A 21,248-nucleotide genomic window follows, 5' to 3' on the forward strand; every position below is an offset into this window, starting at 1 on the left:
GGCATTTTTCTTACTTTTGTAATTATTGGGGTGGGGTGGGGAGGAGTGGCCTCGGGGGGCAATAAACCTCTTTCGGGCCACACTTTCAGAGTCTGAGTCACTGGGCCCACTTCCTGGCTGTCGCAGGAGACCAGGCTTCACGTGCTGACACATCTTTTTCTGAGGTTGCCTGGTGCCCTCTATGGGTAGGTGGTGAGTTAAGTCTTGGCCCTGCCCTTAAGGAGCCCACAGTCCTGAGGGGAACCGAGGTGACTTGAGATCACATGAGTCATGTGTCACAGCCTAGGGTATTGTGTTAGAGGCAGCACTGTGCCAGGCCCAAGCCCGGCAGAGGGGGCTGGGGCTGGGGCGGGGGTGGGGGGTGGATATCAGGGTAGCAGAGTGCAAAGCAGCCTCCTGGACCCTGGGAACTAGGGCCTGGAAGCTTCCACCAAATGGGACCACAGGAATTTGCACATTTACTGAAGTGGAGAAATGGGGAAGAAGCTGGAGGGGGGCAGACCTCGGGAGGGCTCTGGAGCCTTTTGGGGAAGCCCTTGGAGGCTGGAAGGCTGAGGAGGCTGGAGAGAGGGTCCAAGGTGGGGACTCCAGGGGAGGCCTGAGCTTGAGCTGTGTGGCTGCAGAGGAGACACACAGGCTGGAGACTGACAGGTTGTGGAGGGAGGGGCTGGAGGAGGAGGAGGAGGCTAGGGTCTGGCCCCGTAAATGGGAAGGGCCCTCCAGGAGAGGGGCGGCCCCCTGGGAAGATGCTGCGCTCACAAAGAGGCACAGTAGATTGAGCCACAGAAGGAGAATCAGAAAAGGGAATTACAGAGAATAAGGTCACTCGGAGAGTCACAGTTGGTCGTCACCTCTCTGGCTCTCTTTCTTTGGCCGAGTTGGGTCTTCGTTGCTAGGCGCAGGTTTTTTTCTCTCTAGTAGTGGTGAGCAGGGGCTACTCTTCATTGCAGTGCCTGGGCTTCTCCTGTTGCGGAGCATGGGCTGTAGGCGCGCAGGCTTCAGTAGTTGAGGCACGCAGGCCCAAGAGCAGGCGGGCTCAGTAGTTGTGGCTCGTGGGCTTAGTTGCCCCGCAGCATGTGGGATATTCCCGGACCAGGGCTCAAACCCATGTCCCCTGCACTGGCAGGCAGATTCTTAACCACTGCGCCACCAGGGAAGTCCCACCCCTCTGGCTCTCCGTCCCCCTCTCTCTGGGTCCTTCTGTCCCCTTCTCTGTCCCTGTTCCTGTCTCTTTGTCCCTCTCTGGGTCTTTCTGTCCCCCTGTCTCTCTGTCCCTGTTCTCCTGGGTCACTTGTCTTCTCCCATCCCCCCTGATTCCCCCCACCTTCTTCAGATCATCTTTATCTCACTGCTTCCTCTCCCTCCACCTGTGAGCACTTTCCAGGTCACCTCTCCTTTCCCAGGCTAAAGGTCTTTGGGCTGAGGTATGAAATTTGGTGAATGAGTAACTCAGACCCCACTGTGACTGTGTGCCTGGGGCAACTGCCCCTCCCCCAGAGGCTTGCCCCAGAGGCTGCAAGTCAGGGGAGAGATGTCAGATAAGACAGAAGTGAGGGGAGACTGAGTCACCACCCAGAGAGGGGGGACAATATGGCCACAGGCGGGAGCCCAGGGAAACCATCAAGGGAACTAAAAAGACAGTGCCTTGAGACAAAGCACTCAAGGTGGCACCTTGGGGGAGGGGGCCAGACTTGGGGCCCAGCCACGCCTAGTTCCCCCGGGTCCCAGCCAGACTGCTGTCCACCCAAAGTAGCTGAGGTCAGCGAGCGGGCTCCACCCCGCCCCTCTGCGGGAGCCCCTTCCAGAGCTGAGTTCAGCATGACTCAGCACAGCTGCTCTCCTGGCCACTGGCCCAGACACCCCTTGAGGACCCCAGACACCAGCCTGACTGGCGTCCCCTTGATCAGGGAGTACCCTGCCCGGGCTGCTTGGAGAGGCTTCTCTGCAAGGTGAGCCCTGACCTCTAACCCCCAACGCCCCAGCGGCTTCAGCTTTCCTGCCCCAGCCGGACAGCTGCCTCCATTAGGGCACTGAAATAGGGTCAAAGTCCTGTCTTTGTTTCTCCTTCCCCCCAAACAACCACAATGGGAGCTCCTGGAGGGCTCCTTCAGCCAGCTCTGCTACCCAGGCACCAGCCTGGACCAGACACACTTTTTAAATGTCCATTGGTTAAAGACAGACATCCCATCCATAGGTCCCCAGACCCTCCTTGTTTCACCAGGACCCAGTACTTCTCCGTGATCTTGAAGGAGCACGTGTCAGGCAAGACAGGGACAATTTCAGCGAGGCTGCTTCAGAGTCAGAAAGAATTCCCAGTCTCTGGCTGCCTTCAAAGTCATCTCCACGAAGTGCAGCCTCAGAGGGACCCCCAAAACTCAGTGTCATTTCACCCCTCCCCATCTCAGCTTCCAGAAAAAGTGAGCCCCTAAAATAGCCCCTAGGTATTCCAAGGGGCTCAATCTTTCGAGGGCTCCAAAAGGCTCTCAAGACCCCTGACCTCTTTAAAAAGCCCCTACTAGGCTTCTGGAAACATCCTTCTCCCCGACTCCTGGGCTGAACACCAGGGCTCTACAACTGGCCTTTTAATCTCGCAGATCACTTCAAGGGCCTAAAGACCGCCCTACCCCCCCGGGGAAGTTTCCAGAAAAATATGGACTTCTGTGAACTCTAAAGCTACAGAAACTCCCCCCACCTTCGAACCCCAAGGCTCCAGGTCCTCCCAGAGAGAGACCCAAGGTTCCAGAAATATCATCTCACAGCCTTCCAAACTTCTCAATGATCCGGGTACCCCCTTATCTGCAAGCGCAAACCCCAGTCATTTGGAGGTTTCCGCACTTCTGAGGAACACCCCCCCCGCCAGGGTTCCAGTAAAGTCCGTGCCCTGACACAGCACCAGAATCCGATCTACTTTCCTGAGACACCCCCAGGACCCAGGGATCATTATTTCCCAGGGTTCCCAGTGTCCTCATTAATCTTTCACCTACCAGAGAGTCTCCCTCCCCACCCCCACCCCCAGAATCCCTTAACTTCCCAGAATTAGCCCCAGAGCCGTGGCATCCCGCGAAAACCCCCAACCCCCCATTCCCCATTTCACAACAGCCCTCGCCTACAGGCGCGTGACTTCCCCACCTCCGGGGCGGTGGGAGGGGGGGTCTAGGAGTCCTATATGCTCCTGATTGGTCACGCGTGGGCTCCAGGGCCCACCTCCCGCCACCGCAGATTGGCCGATTGCTCTCCCTGACCGTCCCACTTCCGAGGGCCCGCGCGCTATAAAAGAAGCCGCCTTGGCCACAGCCGCCTCATTGCGCTCGGCGGTTCCCCGGATCTGTCTCTTGCTTCAACAGTGTTTGGACGGAACAGACCCAGGGTCGCCCTTTCTTCCAGCCTCCGACCACCCTCCAACCTTCGGAGTCAGCCACTCATCTATCCACCGTCCAACCTTCGGAGTCAGCCACTCAGCTGTCCTCGGTCACCAGGACCAGCCAACACCATTTTTTGAGCCGAACTCCTTATTACCGATCAACCATGAGCTCCCAGATTCGTCAGAATTATTCCACCGAGGTGGAGGCCGCCGTCAACCGCCTGGTCAACATGCATCTGCGGGCCTCCTACACCTACCTCTCTCTGGTGAGGGTCCCCAGGACGCCCCCAGCCCAAGTTTCCCTCAGCTGCGCACCTCCGGCCCTCTGCGCACGCGCTGGCCTTCTTTGTCCTGTTGGATAGTCAGAAGGCGGAGTCCGCATGCCTGGTCTCGCCTCCTGCTAACCGTTATTCCCGCCATCTCTTCCCGCAGGGCTTCTATTTCGACCGCGACGATGTGGCTCTGGCGGGCGTGGGCCATTTTTTCCGCGAATTGGCCGAAGAGAAGCACGAGAGCGCCAAGCGTCTCTTGAAAATGCAAAACCAACGTGGCGGCCGCGCCCTCTTCCAGGACGTGCAGGTAAATAGTGTGTGGGTAGCGGACTACATCTCCCAACAGTCCCTGCACTAGAGGCCCCTTGACTGTAGCGGTTTAGGCACCGCGTAGGCTTCTCGGAGATTGAGTTCAGTCTTTTGTGGGTTATTACAGCTGGTGGTCGAGGCGCACCCAGTTCTCCCAAGACGTGGCGGTCCAGAGCGCAGCGTGTAGTATCCTGGGACGTGTAGTTATAGGACACTAGGGAATGACAGATACAAACTCTTAGACGTTTTTTTCCGGTTAAGCCCTCTACTCTCGCAACTACTGGAAAGTTAGTGTTTAGTCTTTTCCAGGGTATGTGGCTAGTACTGAGCCGTTTCTGTTTTCGGTATAGAAGCCAGCTCAAGATGAGTGGGGTAAAACTCAGGACGCTATGGAAGCTGCCATTAACATGGAGAAGAACCTGAACCAGGCCCTTCTGGATCTGCATGCCCTGGCTTGTGCCCGCGCAGACCCCCACGTAAGTATCTCCAGTCACGTCTATAAGACCTTCCCTGGAATGATGCTTACATACTAAGCATTGGCCTCATTTGATTGGGCAGATTTCCTTCTGAGCCTCCTTCCCCCATCAGTCACATTGTTAGATCTGTACGTGGCAACATTTTCTTCTCTTCTATCACTCAGCTCTGCGACTTCCTGGAGAGCCACTTCCTAGATGAGGAGGTGAAACTCATCAAGAAGATGGGTGACCATCTGACCAACCTCCGCAGGCTGGCTGGTCCCCAGGCTGGGCTGGGCGAGTATCTCTTCGAAAGGCTCACCCTCAAGCACGACTAGGAGCCTCCGGAGCCCAGTGGCCTTTGAGGAGGCCCTCTGGTGTCAGGGCTTCTGCCTGAAGCCCCTCTCCGCAGCCAGTAGGCAGCCTGTTAACCACACTGGAGCCCTCTCCCAAGCCTTGGACCAAATGGAAACAATAAAGCTTTTTGCAGCAGCTGGTGGTTTTGTGTGTGTATCCTGGGAAAAAAGGTGGGATCTGTTTTCACAAAGCTTCTGGCTGCACTGGGCTGGCAGGGGGAGAGGAGTTTGGCGCTTTACTTCTAAGACATAACACCTGTACTGTTGCTGTAGTGGGTTTTCTGCTTTGCCAGGCTGTTAACTGCCCCCCCTAAGATGGTAGAGCCCAGACTCCAGGGAGTCTAGTAAAACCTGGGGTTGCTAGCTGGAAGCAGACAGCTGTTAGGGAGATCAGTAAGGAGAAGCCGGTTCACATGCGTTACGTTGCTGGGCACTTGCCAAGCTCTGAAGGTACTCTGCCTCAATTCCGGGAGGCGAAGTAGAAATGTGAGCTCCTTTATATGGGTAAGTTGAGACAAGCTGTGTAAATTACCCGTGGTAACCAGGAGGCACACCCAGGTCTGACCTCCAAAGGCTGTTTGTTACAGGGGTGGAATTCAAGGCACATAATAGGTAGAACCTGGCTAGTGGGTCTGAGCACCTGAGGGCACGTGGTGTGAAAGAGGTGCTGAGCTAGGGGTTCAGGGCTCAGCACAGACAGAAATGGGATGTGAAATTATCCAAATGGGAACTGAAGAAGCTTGAAGATGACTTAAGCAGCTGCTGGGTCCAAGCAATAAAACGATGTCAACTCTGACCCCCTACCCCATCCTATTTTTGCTAGATGAATCTAAGAGGAAATGGCTGCTAGACAGCTGTTCTTTTGTCTGCTCAGCACCATGCCCTTCCTGCTGGTAATTCTGGTGGGGGAGGGGACACTCGGATGTCACAAACACTGCAGCTAACAGAAAGATGATCACACATCCAAATTCAAACAAATGCAAACAATCAGAGCTTTCTACTACCCTGAAGAGCGACTGATTCAGAGATGCACATGTAGCCTAGGGACGATTAGAACTAAAAGGAGAAAGATTTTTTTCCAAAAGTAGAGTCATCCAGGGGACAGTAGGGCCAAAGGCCAGAGGCCAGAGTCCTAGAAACATGCTCTAAGCCAGTGCTGTCCAATAGCACTTTTTGCAGTGATGGAAATGTTCTGTACCTGCGCTGTCCAATAGGGTAGCCATGGGCCACATGTGGCCACAGTGGCTATTGAGCCCTTGCAAGTGGCTAGTGCTACTGAGGAATTTAAGAGCCTGAGCCAAGTTTGCCACTTGCAAGTCGAGTCAAAAACAAGAGAGTTGCCTTCCTTTGAAATAACACTGGAACCCAGTGGCAATCCAAGTCTCTAAGACAGTAGAATGAGACAAGAGAACCGGGACCCAGCAGTGGGCAAGGGGAGGAATCAAGAGGTGAAGAGGAGGGAAGGAAGAGGAGGGCAGGGCCGGGATTGAGGCCCACCAAGCCCTCCGGTCAGACTAGACCTGAGATTCTTAAATATAGATGTATTTTTTCATTTCTGGACACACTTCAATCACATCGCTTCTGCCCTCCCCCCTCCCAATTGCAAACCAAGGGCAGCAGACATAGCACAGCACACGTGAGGGGTCCCTCCCTTTCACCAAAGCTGGGGGCAGGGCGCAGTTTAGGGATGGAAGAGCCTCGAGGTAAATATGGAAGTTCTAGAATCCGGTGGGCTGAGTTCTAGACCAGAGGGAAGGGACCAGGATGCAGCAAAGTGGCGAGGTTCTAGATTTGGCAGCTGGGACCTAGAACCCAGTGGTTTCATGGTGGGTCTAGCGGTTGGGGGTTATGTGTGCAGGTACTGGGGAAGAGAGCCAGTTGTCCTCAGCAGAGGGATTCCCTGTAGGGCGCAGGAGTTTAGAGATATGGGGAAGAGTTCAGACTCAGGGAAGGAGGAGTAGGGTCTGGTCCAGAAAAGGCCAGAAAGGCATCTAGACCAAGACAGCTTGTTCTCCAGTAGGAATGAGAAGCCAAGTGGTTCTGCCCCCACTTGCTTGGCCAAAGTGCAGAGGAAGAAGGGAGCAGGGGTGGAGGGATCCTCCAGGCAGAGCCGGACACCCCAGGGAGGGCTAAATCAGAGTAAACACGAGTGCACTGGCCTGGAGCCCAAGTTCTGGAGTTAAACCTGCATTAAGTCCCTGAAAGTGCCCCAGCTCTGGACTTGATTGTCTCATTAGCAGGGACTCCACGTGGTTTCCAGTGCTTGGTGGCCCCGGGCCAGGGCTGAGCATGGCAGGCTCTGTATGCTGTAAAATTAGCCAGCTGCAAGGGGCTCAAGGAGCCCCAGCATAGAAGGCAACAGAGCAGGTTTCTGAAAACCTCTGGCACCACGGCAGGATAATGGCAGATTCCTGGCCTCTGGGATGGACTGGGGGACTCCAGGGCACAGATTATGCACTCTGGAACCCAAGAAAGGCACGGCGTTGTGGATTCTGGAGTGTTTGGGATTCCGAGAGTGGATCTAGAGGGGCTGGAGTGTATGGCGGAGGGGGTAGGGCTGTGGACCCCACAGAGGGCTGGGGATCTGGAGTGGAGTTTAGGGACAGCGCCATTCTGCATCCACCCTCCAGATAAGGGAGGCAGGGCTGGCAGGGGAGTGCGGGGCAGGGGACTTAGTTGCGCTCCTCGCCCAGGGAGCTGGCGGGGCTGAGGGGCTCGCTGGGGGTGCTGACTGAGCTGGAGGGAGCTGTGTCCACCGAGCCGCGCTTGCTCCCGCCGGTTGAAGACGTGTAGGAGGCGCGGCGCGGCCACTCCGGGGCGCGGATATTGCGCCGGTCCTTGGCAGCCTCCTCGTCCTCGTCGTAGCGCTCGCCATCTTCATCGGGTGGTCCGTCCCGGGGCTCCTCCTCATCCTCGCTCTGGTGCGGGCTGGAGTGTCTCGACAGTGAGGGCGATGGTGGCACTGAGGCTGGCCGCGGGTAGCGGTAGCCCTGGGTCTGCGTACGGAGGTGTGGGCACAAACCACATAGTGAGCAGAGGCCTCTACAGCCTGCCTGGGAGTCCAGCGTCCTGGAGGCCTTGCAACTCCAGGAGGGACACCCCACTTCACCCCACCCTTCTAGCCCCTGGCCCCCTAGAGAGACCCCGGATCCACTTACCGCCTCAGCCTCGTGGGGCTCGTAGGTGAACTGTTCTGGAAAGGCCTTGGCCAGCGCCATGTGACGCGCGGACATGTAGTACTTGTTGGGGGGAAAGAAGAGTGGGCATCAGGGGGCAGGAGCCTGACCCCGCCCCCTGCAGGTTTGGAGGTGGGGTGAACCCTGGTTACACGTTTTATGCAGATGAGCACACCCTGCGGTGGTTTCCAGTTGGCCCCTCTGCCAATCCGTCTTTCAGGCTCCACCCCTTATGTAGATAAGTAGAGCTGTGACTGGACAGTCTCTGAGCCACACCCCTTTAACAGGGGCGGAATTCTCCAGTGAGGTACCTCTTTGGCCGCACCCTTATGCAAATAGAGAACTTCCCACCTCGGTGGTCTTCCAGTCTGAAAGTTGATTCTTTTCTTAAAGGGACAGCAAGCGTTACAAACAGGAAGAGACCATGCCCTTTGCGCCAGCTTTCGAGGCACGGGGGATCAGAGACCCAGAGCCGTAAGTGACTGATTCACCAGCAGAGGACAGGGAGGGGAATTATACCCGGCCTAGGTATTTCCAGTCCAGAAGGTCGGAGAGGCGCTCCGTGCGGTTCCGCTGGATAATGCGCTGCCGCCGGCTCTGCTGGCAGAAACTGTAGAGGAAGGAGGTGAGCTGCGAGCAAGAATCATCCAGGCCTCGGAAACGCCGGTCCAGAATGTAGATGCCTGTCGGGGCCAGGACGAGTCTCAGAAAACAGATTGGGGAAACCTTCATTGTCTCTGGGACTCTGCGGACACCAGGACGCCTCCTCCCACTGGGACTCAGGAGTCCACCCCCTCCTCTCTTAGTGACCCAAGAGACCACGCCCCTCCTTCCCAGGATCCAAGAGTCCCGGCTCTCATTCCGGGCGCTCACCGTAAGCTGAGGGGTCTGCGATGTGTTCCTCCATGAAGCAGCCGAAACCAGAAAGGTTGGTGGAGACACTGGGGATACCCATAACCGTGCACTCAGCTGCGGGAAGGTGTGAGAAAGGTCCGCTTAGCTTGCCCCTCTTTATTGCCTTAAATCCCAGTGAAGGCCCCAATGGCGCCCTCTATTGGCGCCTTTAATAAGAGCCGGGCGCTGTGCCGCGCAAGTCAGGAACCAGACAAATAAGGCTGTGCATTAAAGTATGATAGTCCCTATTCCTTAGAGGGGAAGCTACTAGGCCCAGAAAAGGGAATTCATTTGCCCCAAGGCCTCAGGGTAAGGAAGAGTCCATAACTGGGTAATAAGGATGCTAATTTATTGAGCACGGTACTCTGGGCCAACGTTTACCGTTTTAATTTATCCTCATGACCTATAAGACAACTTTTTGTGCCAGACTGCACTGTTTTGGTTGTCATAGCTTTATAGTCTGTTTTGACAAGAGGTAAGACAAGGTCTCTCATTACTATCACTGTGCACAGAGCACCTACTACACCTTGCTTACTCCCTTAAATAACGCTGAGAAATGCTTCAAGGAGTTTTCTATAATTTTTATATAAGTGTTTCTAAAAACCTCTGTAAGCTGCAAAAGTAGGCACTACATATAACAAGGCTTATGGGAAAAATAGGGTTGGAGCTGGTCACAAAACCTATGCACCATTTTAACCGTGGATGAAACTGGCAAATTTCCTAATCATCACACAAGCACAGTTTAAAAGACTTGTCAAATTACTCATCATTTAAGAAATATTACAGCAAATGTGGTATTTATTTTGCCTTAAAAACATATGAAAGTAGCTTGATTGTTAGAGAACCGTGCATTTAGCTGTTGTTGTTTTGGGGAACCAAACAGTAGCAAATTGGGAGAAATCATGTGTGAACTCTGACATCAGCCCTCTAGTTACTCACATGAGCTACTGTGTCACAAAAACACATGAACAGACTGTTTTCATTGTTCCTGTTTTGCAAAGGAGGAGTCTGGAGCTCAGGGAGGGCCAGTCCCTTGTCCTGGGATCACGCCAGACGCTGAACTCACCTGGTGTGTAGCCCCAAGGCTCATAGTAGGAGGGGAAGACGCCCAGGTGGCAGCCGCGGACAAACTCCTCATAGTCCACAGGGAGCAGGGGGCTCGTGGAGGAGAGGAACTCCGGGTGAAAAATCACCTGGCAGTGGAAAACAAGGGCTCAGCCCGAGCACCTTATTTAGCTACTCCATGGGGATCCCAGAGAGGATGAAAAAGTTGTCTAAAGCCACACAAGACAGTGTCAGGACAAAGAATGGAATCCAAGTCTGTCTGCCTCAGAAGCAAAGGTTCTTTCTAAACATTGCAATCCTTTGATATACCAGGGGAGATGGGGAATGTGAGGCTCAGGCTCCAGCCCCCATATCACCGCCCTCCCCAGCACCCCCACCCCTACCCATGCCCAACCCACCCTGGCCAATGCCCTCACCTTGACCCTGTCGGCACTACTATTGAAGAGGCCAATTCGGCGGATGGTGGTCAAAATAGGATCTGAGGAGTCGTCCAGCATATTGTGGGTGCACACAGGAGGGAAAGACTGCCGCTGTAGGGGCCACAAGTGGGGTGGGGGGGTCAGCAAGGGACAGAGGGCTTCCTACTTCCCCATGAGCCATGCTCATCCTGGGGATCTAAGGAGACAATTCCCATCAGGTTGTGGAGCAACAAACCCAAGAGCTTACCAGGAGTTGTAGATTTCCTACTTGGCTCTATCGGTAAAGGTTCTCTTTTCCCTTTAACCACCATAAGCCGAAAAGAAACTACAATTCCAGCTGTCTTAGAGGCAGAGCCAGTGTTAACATGCCTCACAGACTAGAGGGAGTTGTAGCTATCCTGTTCTGTACTCTGGGCTCTCAACAAAGAAACCCAAAGGGACTGTAACTCCCAGCAGTTGATGGGGGCTGTGCCTTTAAGGGGCTGCTTGCCGGAAGTTATAGTTTTCTTATGAAAATCCTGGATCTCTTTCTCTCCAAGTTCCTTTTACTCTCCATCCTGTATTCTCTCCACCTCCACCCTCAAAAGAGGCCCAAAGAAACCACAATTCCCAAGAGCCACTGGAGGAAGACAGAGCTAGTGCGATAGCAGTCCCAGGGGCTGCTGGGATATATAGTTCTTTGCAGCTGTCCCATCATTCCTCTCATTAAAAGATCTACTCATCTTCAATTTACTGATTCCAGGAGCCCAGGAAACTACAACTCCCAGCAGCCCCATGGCAGAAACATCCTCAGTGAGGCCGACTGCCTTAGGAACTACTGAAAATTATAGTTTGACCAAAAACAATTCACACCTTGTTGTGCAACTTGGCAGTCTTGGTTTCCATTCCCCAGGACTGGGGGAAATCACCAACCCTGACCACAGGTACCAAAAACCCTTGACTCCAGAGAACAAAAGAACTCTAATTCCCAGAAGTTTCTGGGGCAAGGGAAGAGTCAAGGTAGCAGAAAGCCCTGGGGGCTGCTGGGAGTTATGGTTCTCATTTTGTGACTGCCAATTTTCTCTAAGGTTTCCCACCCATCTAATTAACCCCAGGTATCTAAAGAAGCTACAACTCCCAGGGGTATTGAGACTAAGACACAACCAGTGGGATAAGAAACAGTAGCTGCTGAAAGTTTTCAACGTTCTTCAGTGAATAACTGTTGTTTTTTGTTGTTTTTATTGTTGTTTTTTCTTCTTCTTTGATCACACCATGCAGCACGTGGGATCTTAGTCCCCAACCAGGGATCGAACCCACATCCCCTGTATTTAAAGTAGAGAGTCTTAACCCCTGGACTGCCAGGGAAGTCCCGAAATAATTTTTTTAGCTGACCTGGCTCTATCCCTAGAGGCCCAACAAAACTACCACTCCCAGCAGTCTCTGGGGGAAGAGGTGGAGGTAGCTTGCAGCAAGGCCCAGGGTTAGCTGGGAGTTGCAGTTCTCCTTTTGTGGCTCTCTTGACTTTAGTTTAAGGTCCCTTCCACCTTTTGTTCATGGATCCCCAAGGACTCAAAGAAACTACAACTCCCAGCAGCCTCTGTGGCAGAATAAGCTGTGGGAAAGCAGGCTGCCCTAAAGCCTTCTGGGAATTGAAGTTCTACCAGTCAGCTCACACACACCCTTCTGACTTCAGAATTGATTCCTTGAATAAGGGCTGCCAACAAAGCAGAACTCCCAGCCATCTCTGGGGTCAGAGCTAACACGGCAAGCTGCCTCCAGGGCTGCTGGGAATCGCCATCTTTCGACTCAGAAGTCCAAACCATACCTGCGTGGCAAAGATGGCTCTCTTCATCATAGTGAAGTCCTCCTTGTCCAGCATCTTGTTCATGTCTGGGAGGCTCCCCCTGTAAGGCGAGCAGGGGGATGCATCTGGGAATGGGTGATGAGAGGGTTTAGAGCCCAGGAGGATGCAGGGCTGAGGGCGGGACACTCACACCAGCAAGGATTCATAAAGCTTCCTCCCAAACTTCTCCTTCACTGTGTTGGCTGTATCCCTGGAAGGAGCAGAGTGACAACATCACTTATAGACCAGCTGCCGTTTCTTGTTAGGCTTCTGGGGCAGCTGGGAAGTTGAGGTCTGAGCAGAGAAGCTCTGGGAATTCCTGGCTGGAGGATGGGGACTCAGGGAATAGGCCCTGGAAGGCTCGGATCCCTTGTGCTTTGCATCAGCTCTGTGGCCAGGGACAGGTGGCCTTCCCTCTCTGACTTCAATGCCTCATCTGTCAGATGGGGATAAAAATAGAAGCAACCTCAAAGGTTTGCAGTAGAATTAGATGAGGTCATGACAAAAAGTGCACAGTGCCCATCATACAGTGAGCCTTCCAAAAATGTCAGCTATTATTAGGACTTGGGCTAGTCCTGGTAGTAGTGATGCTAAGCCCCATTTTATAAAAAGGGAAAAAAAATTCTGAGAGAGAAAAATGTATGGACACAAGTAAAGCTAGCAAAGAGTGCCACCCTACAACTTCATTGACATTCCTCTGTTCGTGGTCCTCTCGTAGCTCTGGCCTCATTTTCTATCCCATCTCCCTAGGGTACTCTGCTTCAGCCCCGCTGGCTTCCTTGCTGTTTCTCAAACATGCCTCAGGGCCTTTGCACTTGCCATTCCCTCTGCCTGAAATGCTGTTCCCCAGATACACACAGGGCTTCCTCCCTTGTTTCCACTCTTGGTCTCTACTTGCTGGCACTTACTCAGTGTGGCCTGTCCCAACAACCCTGCCTCATATTCCAGTCCTGCTTTTTTTTTGCCAGAGCACTTTCTATAGAACTTTCTAGAATGTGAACACAATGAGGGCAGGGATTTTGTCTTCTCTGCCTCACAGCTGTGTTCCCAGTGCCTAGAACAGCACCTGGCACACAGTAGGAGCTCAAGAAATAGCTGATGGCTAATGGGTGTTTTTTACAGATGAGGAAACTGAGGCTTGAAGATGGGGAGTCGTCTGCCTAAAGTCACAAAGCCAGAGCAGGACAGGGGCATGAGCGGGATCTCGCCAGCTTGATACCAGAGCCCTGGTCATGCTGTCACACTTGTCCTGCCTGTGACTGCGACTTCGTACTGCCCCCAAGTTGCAAGCATCTGGAGCAAGTAACTTTGCTGGGAATCAGGTGGGGGATGGGCTGATCATGTCACAGATGACAAAACTGAGACTCCAGGAGAAACAGGGGACCCAAAGCACACAGCTGGGAGTGGGAGCGGCAGGGATGCCGGGCCGAGGGCTGCTGACCAAAGCTGCTTGCGCACGGCTTGGCCCTTAAGGGTTTCCACGTTGAAATTGTTGGTCCGAGCTGGCATGATGAAGAAGGCAACCACTGTCTGCTCGCTGCCATTCACCTGGGGCAGAGGAAAGGGAGGGTGTGTGTGTGTGTGTGTGCATGTGAGTGTGAGGATCACATGGGAGAAGGCTGAGACCACCCACCCTTTTCCAGCCCCCAAGACCACGAGGACCCTGCCATGCCCCTTACTGTCAAGGAGAATTATAGGACAGAGCTACCATTCCCACAGGGACTCTGATCTTCTTTCTGGGTCCCTACACTCCTGTTTTACACATGGGTTTCCCTGCCCCCACCTCCCCAGGTCTCTGTTCTCCCCAGTCATGTACTGATTTTCTCATCCTCCTTGTCCCCTTGCAGACCAGGCCTTACTCTGAGCAGATAGTTGAGCCGGGCCAAGGCCTCTAGGAAGACATCGGCCCCCTTGTTGGAGAATTCGTAGCGGCCAGCGATAAAGAAGTACAAGGTTTTGTCCAAGTTGAAGTCCAGGTGCCTAAAGAAGCCACAAGACAGGGTGAAGCCAAGACCCTCACCCACTGGCCCCAGCCTTGAAACTACAAACCCCAGAAGCCACAGGGGCAAAGAACATCTTAGGACAGAGGCATCATGGGAACTCCTGGGAATTGTTCTTTTCTCCTTAGATGGGGATTTCCTTAAATACTCAGCCATTGTTCTGGTGCTCAAGAACTCAAAAGGCTGAGTCCTCAGCTGTCCCCTCTGTTGGCCCCAGGAGTCTAGGTTCCCAACCACCCTCTCTCTCAAGACCTAGGTATCTGGCCTACATACCCATAAAAATGGCCCCGCACAAACTCCTGGATTCGAGCCTTGCTCTGAGCATGGAGGTTCTGGAACTCATGCATGGCAGAGAATTTCTTCACATTCAGTCCATTGGGGGTCACGATATCTGGGATTGGGGGAGAAGGTCCCACATTTCATTTCTTCATTTCTTCGTTCAGATCAATGTGGCTGAATGAATAAATGAAGGAAAGACCCCTTTCCTTTCACAATGCCTTTGTTTCAACAGCTCCCCAGTGAGCTCCTGTGGTGACCCAACTGCTCTGCCACTCAGATACCTTCTTGCCCAATATTGCATGCTTATATTCACAAGCCTGACTACAAGTCCCATCAGCCCCTGTGAATGGCTAACCAGACAGGGAACAGAGCAACATCGGGGCTTCTGGGAGTTGTAGCTCTTTTGTTTCCCCTATGCCACCCTGAGCTGGGGGAATGAGTCAATGTCCCCATCCTGCCTCTCTATCTTCAAGCCTCTTTTAGGGCCCCAACCATTTCCTATTCTCATAGAAATTAAAGCATATCAGTGAAAAACTATAACCTCCATCAGCTCCTGGGGCAAAATTCCAGGAATATAAGGAGTTGGACAGCCAAAGGTCTTCTGGGAGTTTTAGTTCTCACCTTATACCCACTGAGAATGGATGCTATAGTTTGGGAAGAATAACTGGTTCCAACACTGCTTTTCTCAAAAACAAAATCCAAGGAACCTCCTTCCTCTTTCAGAAGACCAATATCTACATTAGCCAGTAAAAGAATTTTACCATTTCTGAAATTAAAGAAACTACACTTCCCATTAGCCTCTAGGGCATGCAGCCAGGCAGCCTCATATTCAGGTCACCAACCTAGGGCATTCTAGGAGTTGTAGTTCTCTGCTCTTTACAGCAAAAACATTGGAACAGGCCTTGGCATAGACTACCTCGTTTATGTCTACGGACCCAGGCCTATTTCCTACCTGGTTTCCTTTTGAGTAGGTGCTGAGCCTCAATGGCGGTAATCTGGGACACGGTAGTGAAGACATGAGCACAGTGGGCTGCCGCCCGCTCCATGCAGTAGCGGTGATAGATTTGCCTCTCACCTGCTTCCTTGTCCACGTTGAACTGGGTAGGGAGGGAGGGCAATCAGGTTAGAAATGGGGAGAAGACAGGCGGTCCAGACTCCAGGGTCTTAGGGGAGATTGGGCCTTGAAGCTGGACTCCTGGGCCTGAGGGTGGAGGGGGTTGGGGACTTGGATTCCTGGGTCCTGGGGGAAGAAGGAACTTGATCCCCTTGGGCTTTGCAGACAGCCTTGGGCTGTCCTGAAATATTGGCAACCCCCATCTGCCACGCTCCCAGCTCACATTCTCCAGGTTGTTGTAGAAGTCCACGGCACCGGCACACAGGTATCGCCCCAGCAGCGTGGCATGGGTCGTGAAGATGGTAGCCACGGGCAGCCGCCGGGCACGGCATAGGCAGAGCCCGATGCCTGCCAACCACTCATGGAAGTGTGCAACCACATATGGTTTCTCCTCGCTCTGGGCCAGGAACTGTGGGACAATAGGGATAGGGCCAATGTGTCTCCATGTGTGTTGTGAAGACAACCAGCAATCCCCAACGTGGATGAGGAAGCAGGGGAGAGGTCAATCTATCCCCACAACCGCACAGAGTGGGTGGTGACCCATTGCAATCCCCATGGGACAAGGAGCTCTAAATCCTTAAGGCAGCCAGACTAGCTGACCTCATTCCCAGAGGTTGATGGGAGCTGTGTTTTTTTGACCAACCTTCTAAGTCCCAAAAGGGCCGAATTGGAAAGACCAAAGTTTTAGTGTCCCCAAGTCCTGAACACAATTCCTGGACACCTTTTATGTCAATCAAGAGTAGACCCGGGCTTCCCTGGTGGCGCAGTGGTTGAGAGTCCACCTGCCGATGCAGGGGACACGGATTCGTGCCGTGGTCCGGGAAGATCCCACATGCCGCGGAGCGGCTGGGCCCGTGAGCCATGGCTGCTGAGCCTGCGCGTCCAGAGCCTGTGCTCCGCAACGGGAGAGGCCACAACAGTGACAGGCCCGCGTACCGCAAAATAAATAAATAAATAAAATTAAAAAAAATAAAGAGTAGACCTGTACCGGATACTGGTTGAAGGACTACAACTCCCAGAATGCCCTAGGAGCAGCCAATTCATAAACTGTTCCAGGATATGGGAAACAGTTTCTTGAGCCTTTTAAAACCTAAGAGAGGGTCCGAATTGGGGTTCCTGGTTCTCAGATAGGCTGGGGATTCCCAAACATCCGGGGACCCATCTGAGAGCCAAGTCCCGCCCATATTAGAGAACTACAACTCCCAGAACTCCCTGGGGGTAAGCCCTCCCGTCAAGCCAGCCTCCCCGAGAGCAATTGGCTTAGAATTCCTATATTTGGAAGACTGGAGTGAATGAAGCTGGGGTTGGGAGTCTGGGCCCCTGGATGTCCATATTGCCAGAGATCAGAGCTAATCCTCGGTTTAAAGGACTACAACTCCCAGAATGCTCTGGGAGACACTAGCCACCCTCTGGCCTCGGATGGCCATTGTAATTTGGGGCCTGGGGTCGAAAGGAGTGACACGGGGATTGGCAGTGGGGCCTACCTCACCCAGGAACCAGGTGGTGAGGAAGCCAAAAAGGACGGCGTCGTTGCCTTCCCGGTCATACCAGGGCACCCCGATGTTGCACGTGTCCCATAGCTCCCCCTTCCAGCGCTCCAGGGCCCAGGCTGAGGCCCCCACGTCGAGGAGCACCACCAGGGGGCCCCCCTCGATCAGCCAGCGCCCGAAATACACCTGCAGGGGGACACAGGGAGGCTTAGGGTTTTGGCCACCTGTCTCTGGGCACAACAACTGCGTTTCTCCCATCCCCAGGGAGACGTCTGGGCTCATGGCCTCAGTGCTTCTACCTTCTGTTTCTGTATCTGCTGCTAATTTCTCACCTGCTGCCTTATTTCTCTATTTGCCATTAGTTATTCCCTCCACAATTTTTTCCCATCTCGGCTGCAGCATCTCCCTCTCCCTTGCTTAGTTTCTCTAACAGTTGCCTCTCTTCTCTACTTATAAACCCACATTGCACATGTCCTGTCTCTGTGCCCCCACTGCGTTATTTTTCCACCCTGCTAATCATTTCTCCAGCCCGCTGCCTTGCTTCTGTGTTCGCTGCCACATTTCTCTCACCAACCATAATGCTGCTTTCTCCCATTATCTTTCCTATCTGCCACTCACTCCTTGTACTGGATCCTTCTTCTTCCACTCGCTCCCTTGTTTCTGATCCTTTCGCCATATATTTGTCACCTGCTTCCTCTTTTCTCTGCCCATAGGCCCATCTTGTACTTCGCAGCCTCATTTCTAACACTGCCCACCCACTTTCCATGCACGGGGCCTACATTTTTCTACCCACTGCCGTGTTTCTAAGCCCCTCGGTCGCATTTCCGGCCCTGCCACGTTTCATTGAGCTGTTGCTTTCCTCTTGAGACCGTGGCCCGGATTCTGGGCCTGCTGCCACGGCTCTATGCGGCCGACAAGCCGTCCTACTCCTCCCCAACCTGGCTTTTCCCGGCTTTGGGCGCCTGACCCCCTGTGCTCCTCCCCCTCCCAGCTGTTGTCTGCCCTTTTGCTGGGGGGGCTATTCTTAGGCCCCCAGCACATGGACAGCAGCTGCCATGGGGGAGGAACTGGGCTGCCCTAGGGTTCCTTAGGGACACAGTCCCGTCTAACTGGACTCCAGACCCCACCCCAAATCAGAGGCTGTGAACGAATGAAGGCAGCATTGTACCTCTCCCTCCCAGACCCCAATGTCTGTACCTCAGCCCTGCTGCCTGATGACCCTCTCCCTGGGGGACAGCCACTTCTCTGTCCTCATCCTTCAATTCTCATTGGGTGCCTGGGACTCTCCCTTCCTCTTTTTTATTTTTCCCCTCCTCCTTTTAATTCCTGGCTGCGCATCCAAAACTCTGTCCCCTGGGTTTGCCTGCCTACCTCTCCTCTCTTCCTCAATACTCCATCTTCCTCTCTCCTTCGAGATCCTTCTCTCTAAAACATCAGGCTACCTCTTTTCTGTATCTGGACTCTGTCTATTTCCCTATTGCTCTAACCACTGGGGCCACCATCACTTTTTGGAACACTCAGCCTCTCTCCATCTGGCTTTCTCCTTTGCCTGCCTGTCCACCTCACTCTGCAAGTGTGGCTGCTTTCAGTAATAATGATGATGATAATAACCGCGACGATAACAGCTCACAGACAGTACTAACTGCATGCCAGGGCCTGGGCTGAAGGCTTTTTATGACCTAGTTCATCCTCCCAGGAAACCTATAAAGAGGAAGCTATCAGCATGTTCATTCGCCAAGGTCACAAGGCAGGAAGCAGAGAAGGCGAATTTGAACTTCAGGCTCCAGAACTCCTGCTCTGGCCTCCTGCCTCACCCCCAAGTCCACCTCCCCTGGCTTTTGTCTGGCTGTCCATCTAGCTCTTTTCCTCTCTCTGGATCTGAGGATCTTGGCCTCTTGGGACCATCTTTCAGTCTGTCTCATACCTGCTGTCTGTCTGTCCATTCACCAATGTCTTCGAGCTGGGGGTGCACCCACTCACTTCACGGGCTCCTGCATCTGTCTGAGTGTCTGTCCGATGTCTGCCCGGGAAAGTGCTGGGCCATCCTGAGTTTCTGTCCACGCCTCCCTCTCTCCCTGGGGCTGTCCATCCCCTGCTCCTTCTCTTTCTGCTGCCCCCACCCTGCCCTCGGCCAGGCCATGTCCCACCTTGCAGCCCTTGCTGTTCATGGAGTCCAGCGTCCTCTTCAGGGCTGGGGTCGGGGGCTCGAGCAGTTCCACCTGGGTCCTCACGCCCTGCTCCGTGTACGGTCCCACCAGGTAGTAGTTGTCGCCCCACTCATCCCCTGTCACCTTCGCCTTCGTCTGCAGCACCGTGTAGATGCCACCCACTGTGGGCAGAGGTCCACAGATCTGGGGCCTGGGGCAGGGTTGGGGGGGGTGCCGCGGGAGTCCTGGACCTCTGGCTCAGAGGGAAAAGGGGCCTGGGAGCCCACACTTCAGAGTCAGAGGAAGGAGGGAGAGGGCGGTGATGGACAGTACTCCTGGGTCTATGGGAGAAGGGGGCTGGGGTCGGGACTTGAAGGGTGGAGGGTGCTGAGTCTGAGAGAAGGGGCTGGGGGCCTAGGCTTCTAGGTGTGAGGGAATTAGGGGCTGGGGCTGAGGAGGACAGAAGCTGACAAGGGTTATTAGGGCCTAGCTTCTTGAGTTCCCAGCTTACAGGAGCTGGATTTAATTCCCAGTCAGGCTCCAGGACACAGTAAGGGAGAATCCCTCTTTGTGGCCTCATTTAGGTTCTCGGAGTTGCCCAAAAGAAGCCAGAGCTGTTATTCCTCACCCCCCAGGGACTCTGCCGACCTGTGCCTCAGTTCCCTCTCCCCACATGGGGACACAGGCATGCAGGGCCCTGCCCCTCCCATGACTCCATTCCAGACCCAGGAGTCTGGGCCTCCAGCCTCCTTACCTCCTGAAGCCTGGGCCCTGGAGATCCCTGTCTCCATGTTCACAGACCTCCCCTTTCTCTCCCAGGACTCAGCAAAGCAAAATCCCAGCTCCCTTTCTTCTAGATTGCCTAGCTCTTGGGATTCCAGCCCCAGCCTTCTCCACACCCAGAACCTCAGGACCTTTGGAGCCCAGAACCCAGAAATCCAGGCCCCCAGCCACCCCCATCCCAGGGCCCAGCCCTTGACCAGCTTAGGACTTTCCAGCCTTTCCCCATTTCTGCGCGCATGTGTCTGAGGCTACAGGCTCCTCTATTCCTAAGAACCCAGAGCTCAGGCCCTCAGAACCCAGGCATCCAGGTCCTAACTCTCTCTCACCCTAGGACCTAAGCATTAGGGTCTCCAGCCCCTTCATATCTTTACTCTCAAATGACCAGTTTCCCAAATTCTCCCACCACGATTCACGCATCGTATCTCCAAGTGGGCTCTCTCCCAAATCCGGAGTTACATCCCAAGACCCTTCCGCCTAGGGCCACAGTTCTGAAGTGCAAAACCCCTCCCCCCATCTCCTTCCCTACTGAGGACCCAGGTCTCTGGTCTTTTTTCATGTTAGCCCCCTCACCCCTAGGACCCAGGACCTGGGTTTCCAACCTCCTTTCATCTTAGGCGACTCATCCCCTCCCTCCAGGGCCCAGGGGACAAACTCCAGTCCCTCCCCAAGGACACAGGAGTCACAGGCTCCTTGCCCAGGACCGAAGAGTCATGCCATGCAGACTCGTTCCTCCGTTACTCTACAGTTCCGGGCCCCCATGCCCGACTGCCCTTCTCGTCCGGGTCCCTCCGCCCGGCATGCTCACCCTTGTTGGCCACCTCCCAGGCCACCTCAAAGAGCACTGTGTTCTCCAGGTCGAATTCATCCTCCCAGTCCTCCAGTCCTGGCAGTGAGGACATGGACAAAGTGCGGTTTAGAGGCATGGCCGACGCGGTTAGAGGGCTCCGGGGGCCACAGGTGGGGGCCCCAGAGGTGTCTGAGGAATGTACTGGGCAGGGCGCTGGGCCAGGTAGCTGGTGCCCGACGGGAAGCTTGCACCACCCTCGGCTTCCTATTGCACGACCGCACTACCGCCTGGAGCGCTCGGACCGGGGCCGGAGGCGGCCGCAGCGTCACTGAGCCCAGTGGGGGTTCCTGCAGTGAAACCTTGCGGCCACCAGGAGGCGGTGCCCGCCCCCCGGCCAGCACCATTGGTCTGCGCCCGGGGGCGGGGCTCCCGCGTCTCTCATTGGTGAACAGTGCAGGGTTCGCTCAGCCCCGCCCCCGTCTTGGCTGTTCGTGCGAGCTCCAGTGGGCGGGGCTCGCC

At 54.3% G+C, this 21,248-nt stretch overlaps 2 protein-coding genes across 2 annotated transcripts; one reads left to right on the plus strand and one right to left on the minus strand.

Moving 5' to 3' along the window:
• The first annotated feature begins 3,285 nt into the window (after positions 1-3,285).
• Positions 3,286-4,889, plus strand: FTL (ferritin light chain). Its single transcript, XM_082606013.1, has 4 exons — positions 3,286-3,627; positions 3,794-3,940; positions 4,293-4,418; positions 4,583-4,889. Exons 1-4 carry the CDS (start codon positions 3,526-3,528, stop codon positions 4,733-4,735), a joined length of 528 nt encoding a protein of 175 aa, XP_082462139.1. The 5' UTR covers positions 3,286-3,525; the 3' UTR covers positions 4,736-4,889.
• Positions 4,890-6,274: 1,385 nt separating this feature from the next.
• On the minus strand, positions 6,275-21,066 carry GYS1 (glycogen synthase 1). Its single transcript, XM_082608161.1, has 16 exons — positions 20,748-21,066; positions 19,160-19,341; positions 17,007-17,198; positions 15,746-15,931; positions 15,361-15,505; positions 14,403-14,520; positions 13,989-14,109; positions 13,571-13,677; positions 12,281-12,340; positions 12,112-12,190; positions 10,305-10,418; positions 9,890-10,016; positions 8,803-8,898; positions 8,449-8,612; positions 7,912-7,992; positions 6,275-7,749 (listed from the first exon to the last, which is right to left on the minus strand). Exons 1-16 carry the CDS (start codon positions 20,863-20,865, stop codon positions 7,426-7,428), a joined length of 2,214 nt encoding a protein of 737 aa, XP_082464287.1. The 5' UTR covers positions 20,866-21,066; the 3' UTR covers positions 6,275-7,425.
• Positions 21,067-21,248: the final 182 nt, after the last annotated feature.

Source organism: Mesoplodon mirus (genome assembly GCF_964341445.2).
Source record: "Mesoplodon mirus genome assembly, chromosome: 19".
NCBI classification, from domain to species: domain Eukaryota; kingdom Metazoa; phylum Chordata; class Mammalia; order Artiodactyla; family Ziphiidae; genus Mesoplodon; species Mesoplodon mirus.

Coding starts and splice junctions, on each gene's coding strand:
- FTL (XM_082606013.1), top strand. CDS start 3,526: ATGAGCTCCCAGATTCGTCAGAATTATTCCACCGAGGTGGAGGCCGCC. Junction 3,628..3,793: donor CCTACACCTACCTCTCTCTG/GTGAGGGTCCCC, acceptor CTCTTCCCGCAG/GGCTTCTATTTCGACCGCGA. Junction 4,419..4,582: donor GTGCCCGCGCAGACCCCCAC/GTAAGTATCTCC, acceptor TCTATCACTCAG/CTCTGCGACTTCCTGGAGAG.
- GYS1 (XM_082608161.1), bottom strand. CDS start 20,865: ATGCCTCTAAACCGCACTTTGTCCATGTCCTCACTGCCAGGACTGGAG. Junction 14,110..14,402: donor GTGCGGGGCCATTTTTATGG/GTATGTAGGCCA, acceptor TGGCTTCTTTAG/GCACCTGGACTTCAACTTGG. Junction 12,341..13,570: donor GCCGTGCGCAAGCAGCTTTG/GTCAGCAGCCCT, acceptor TGCTCCTTCCAG/GGATACAGCCAACACAGTGA.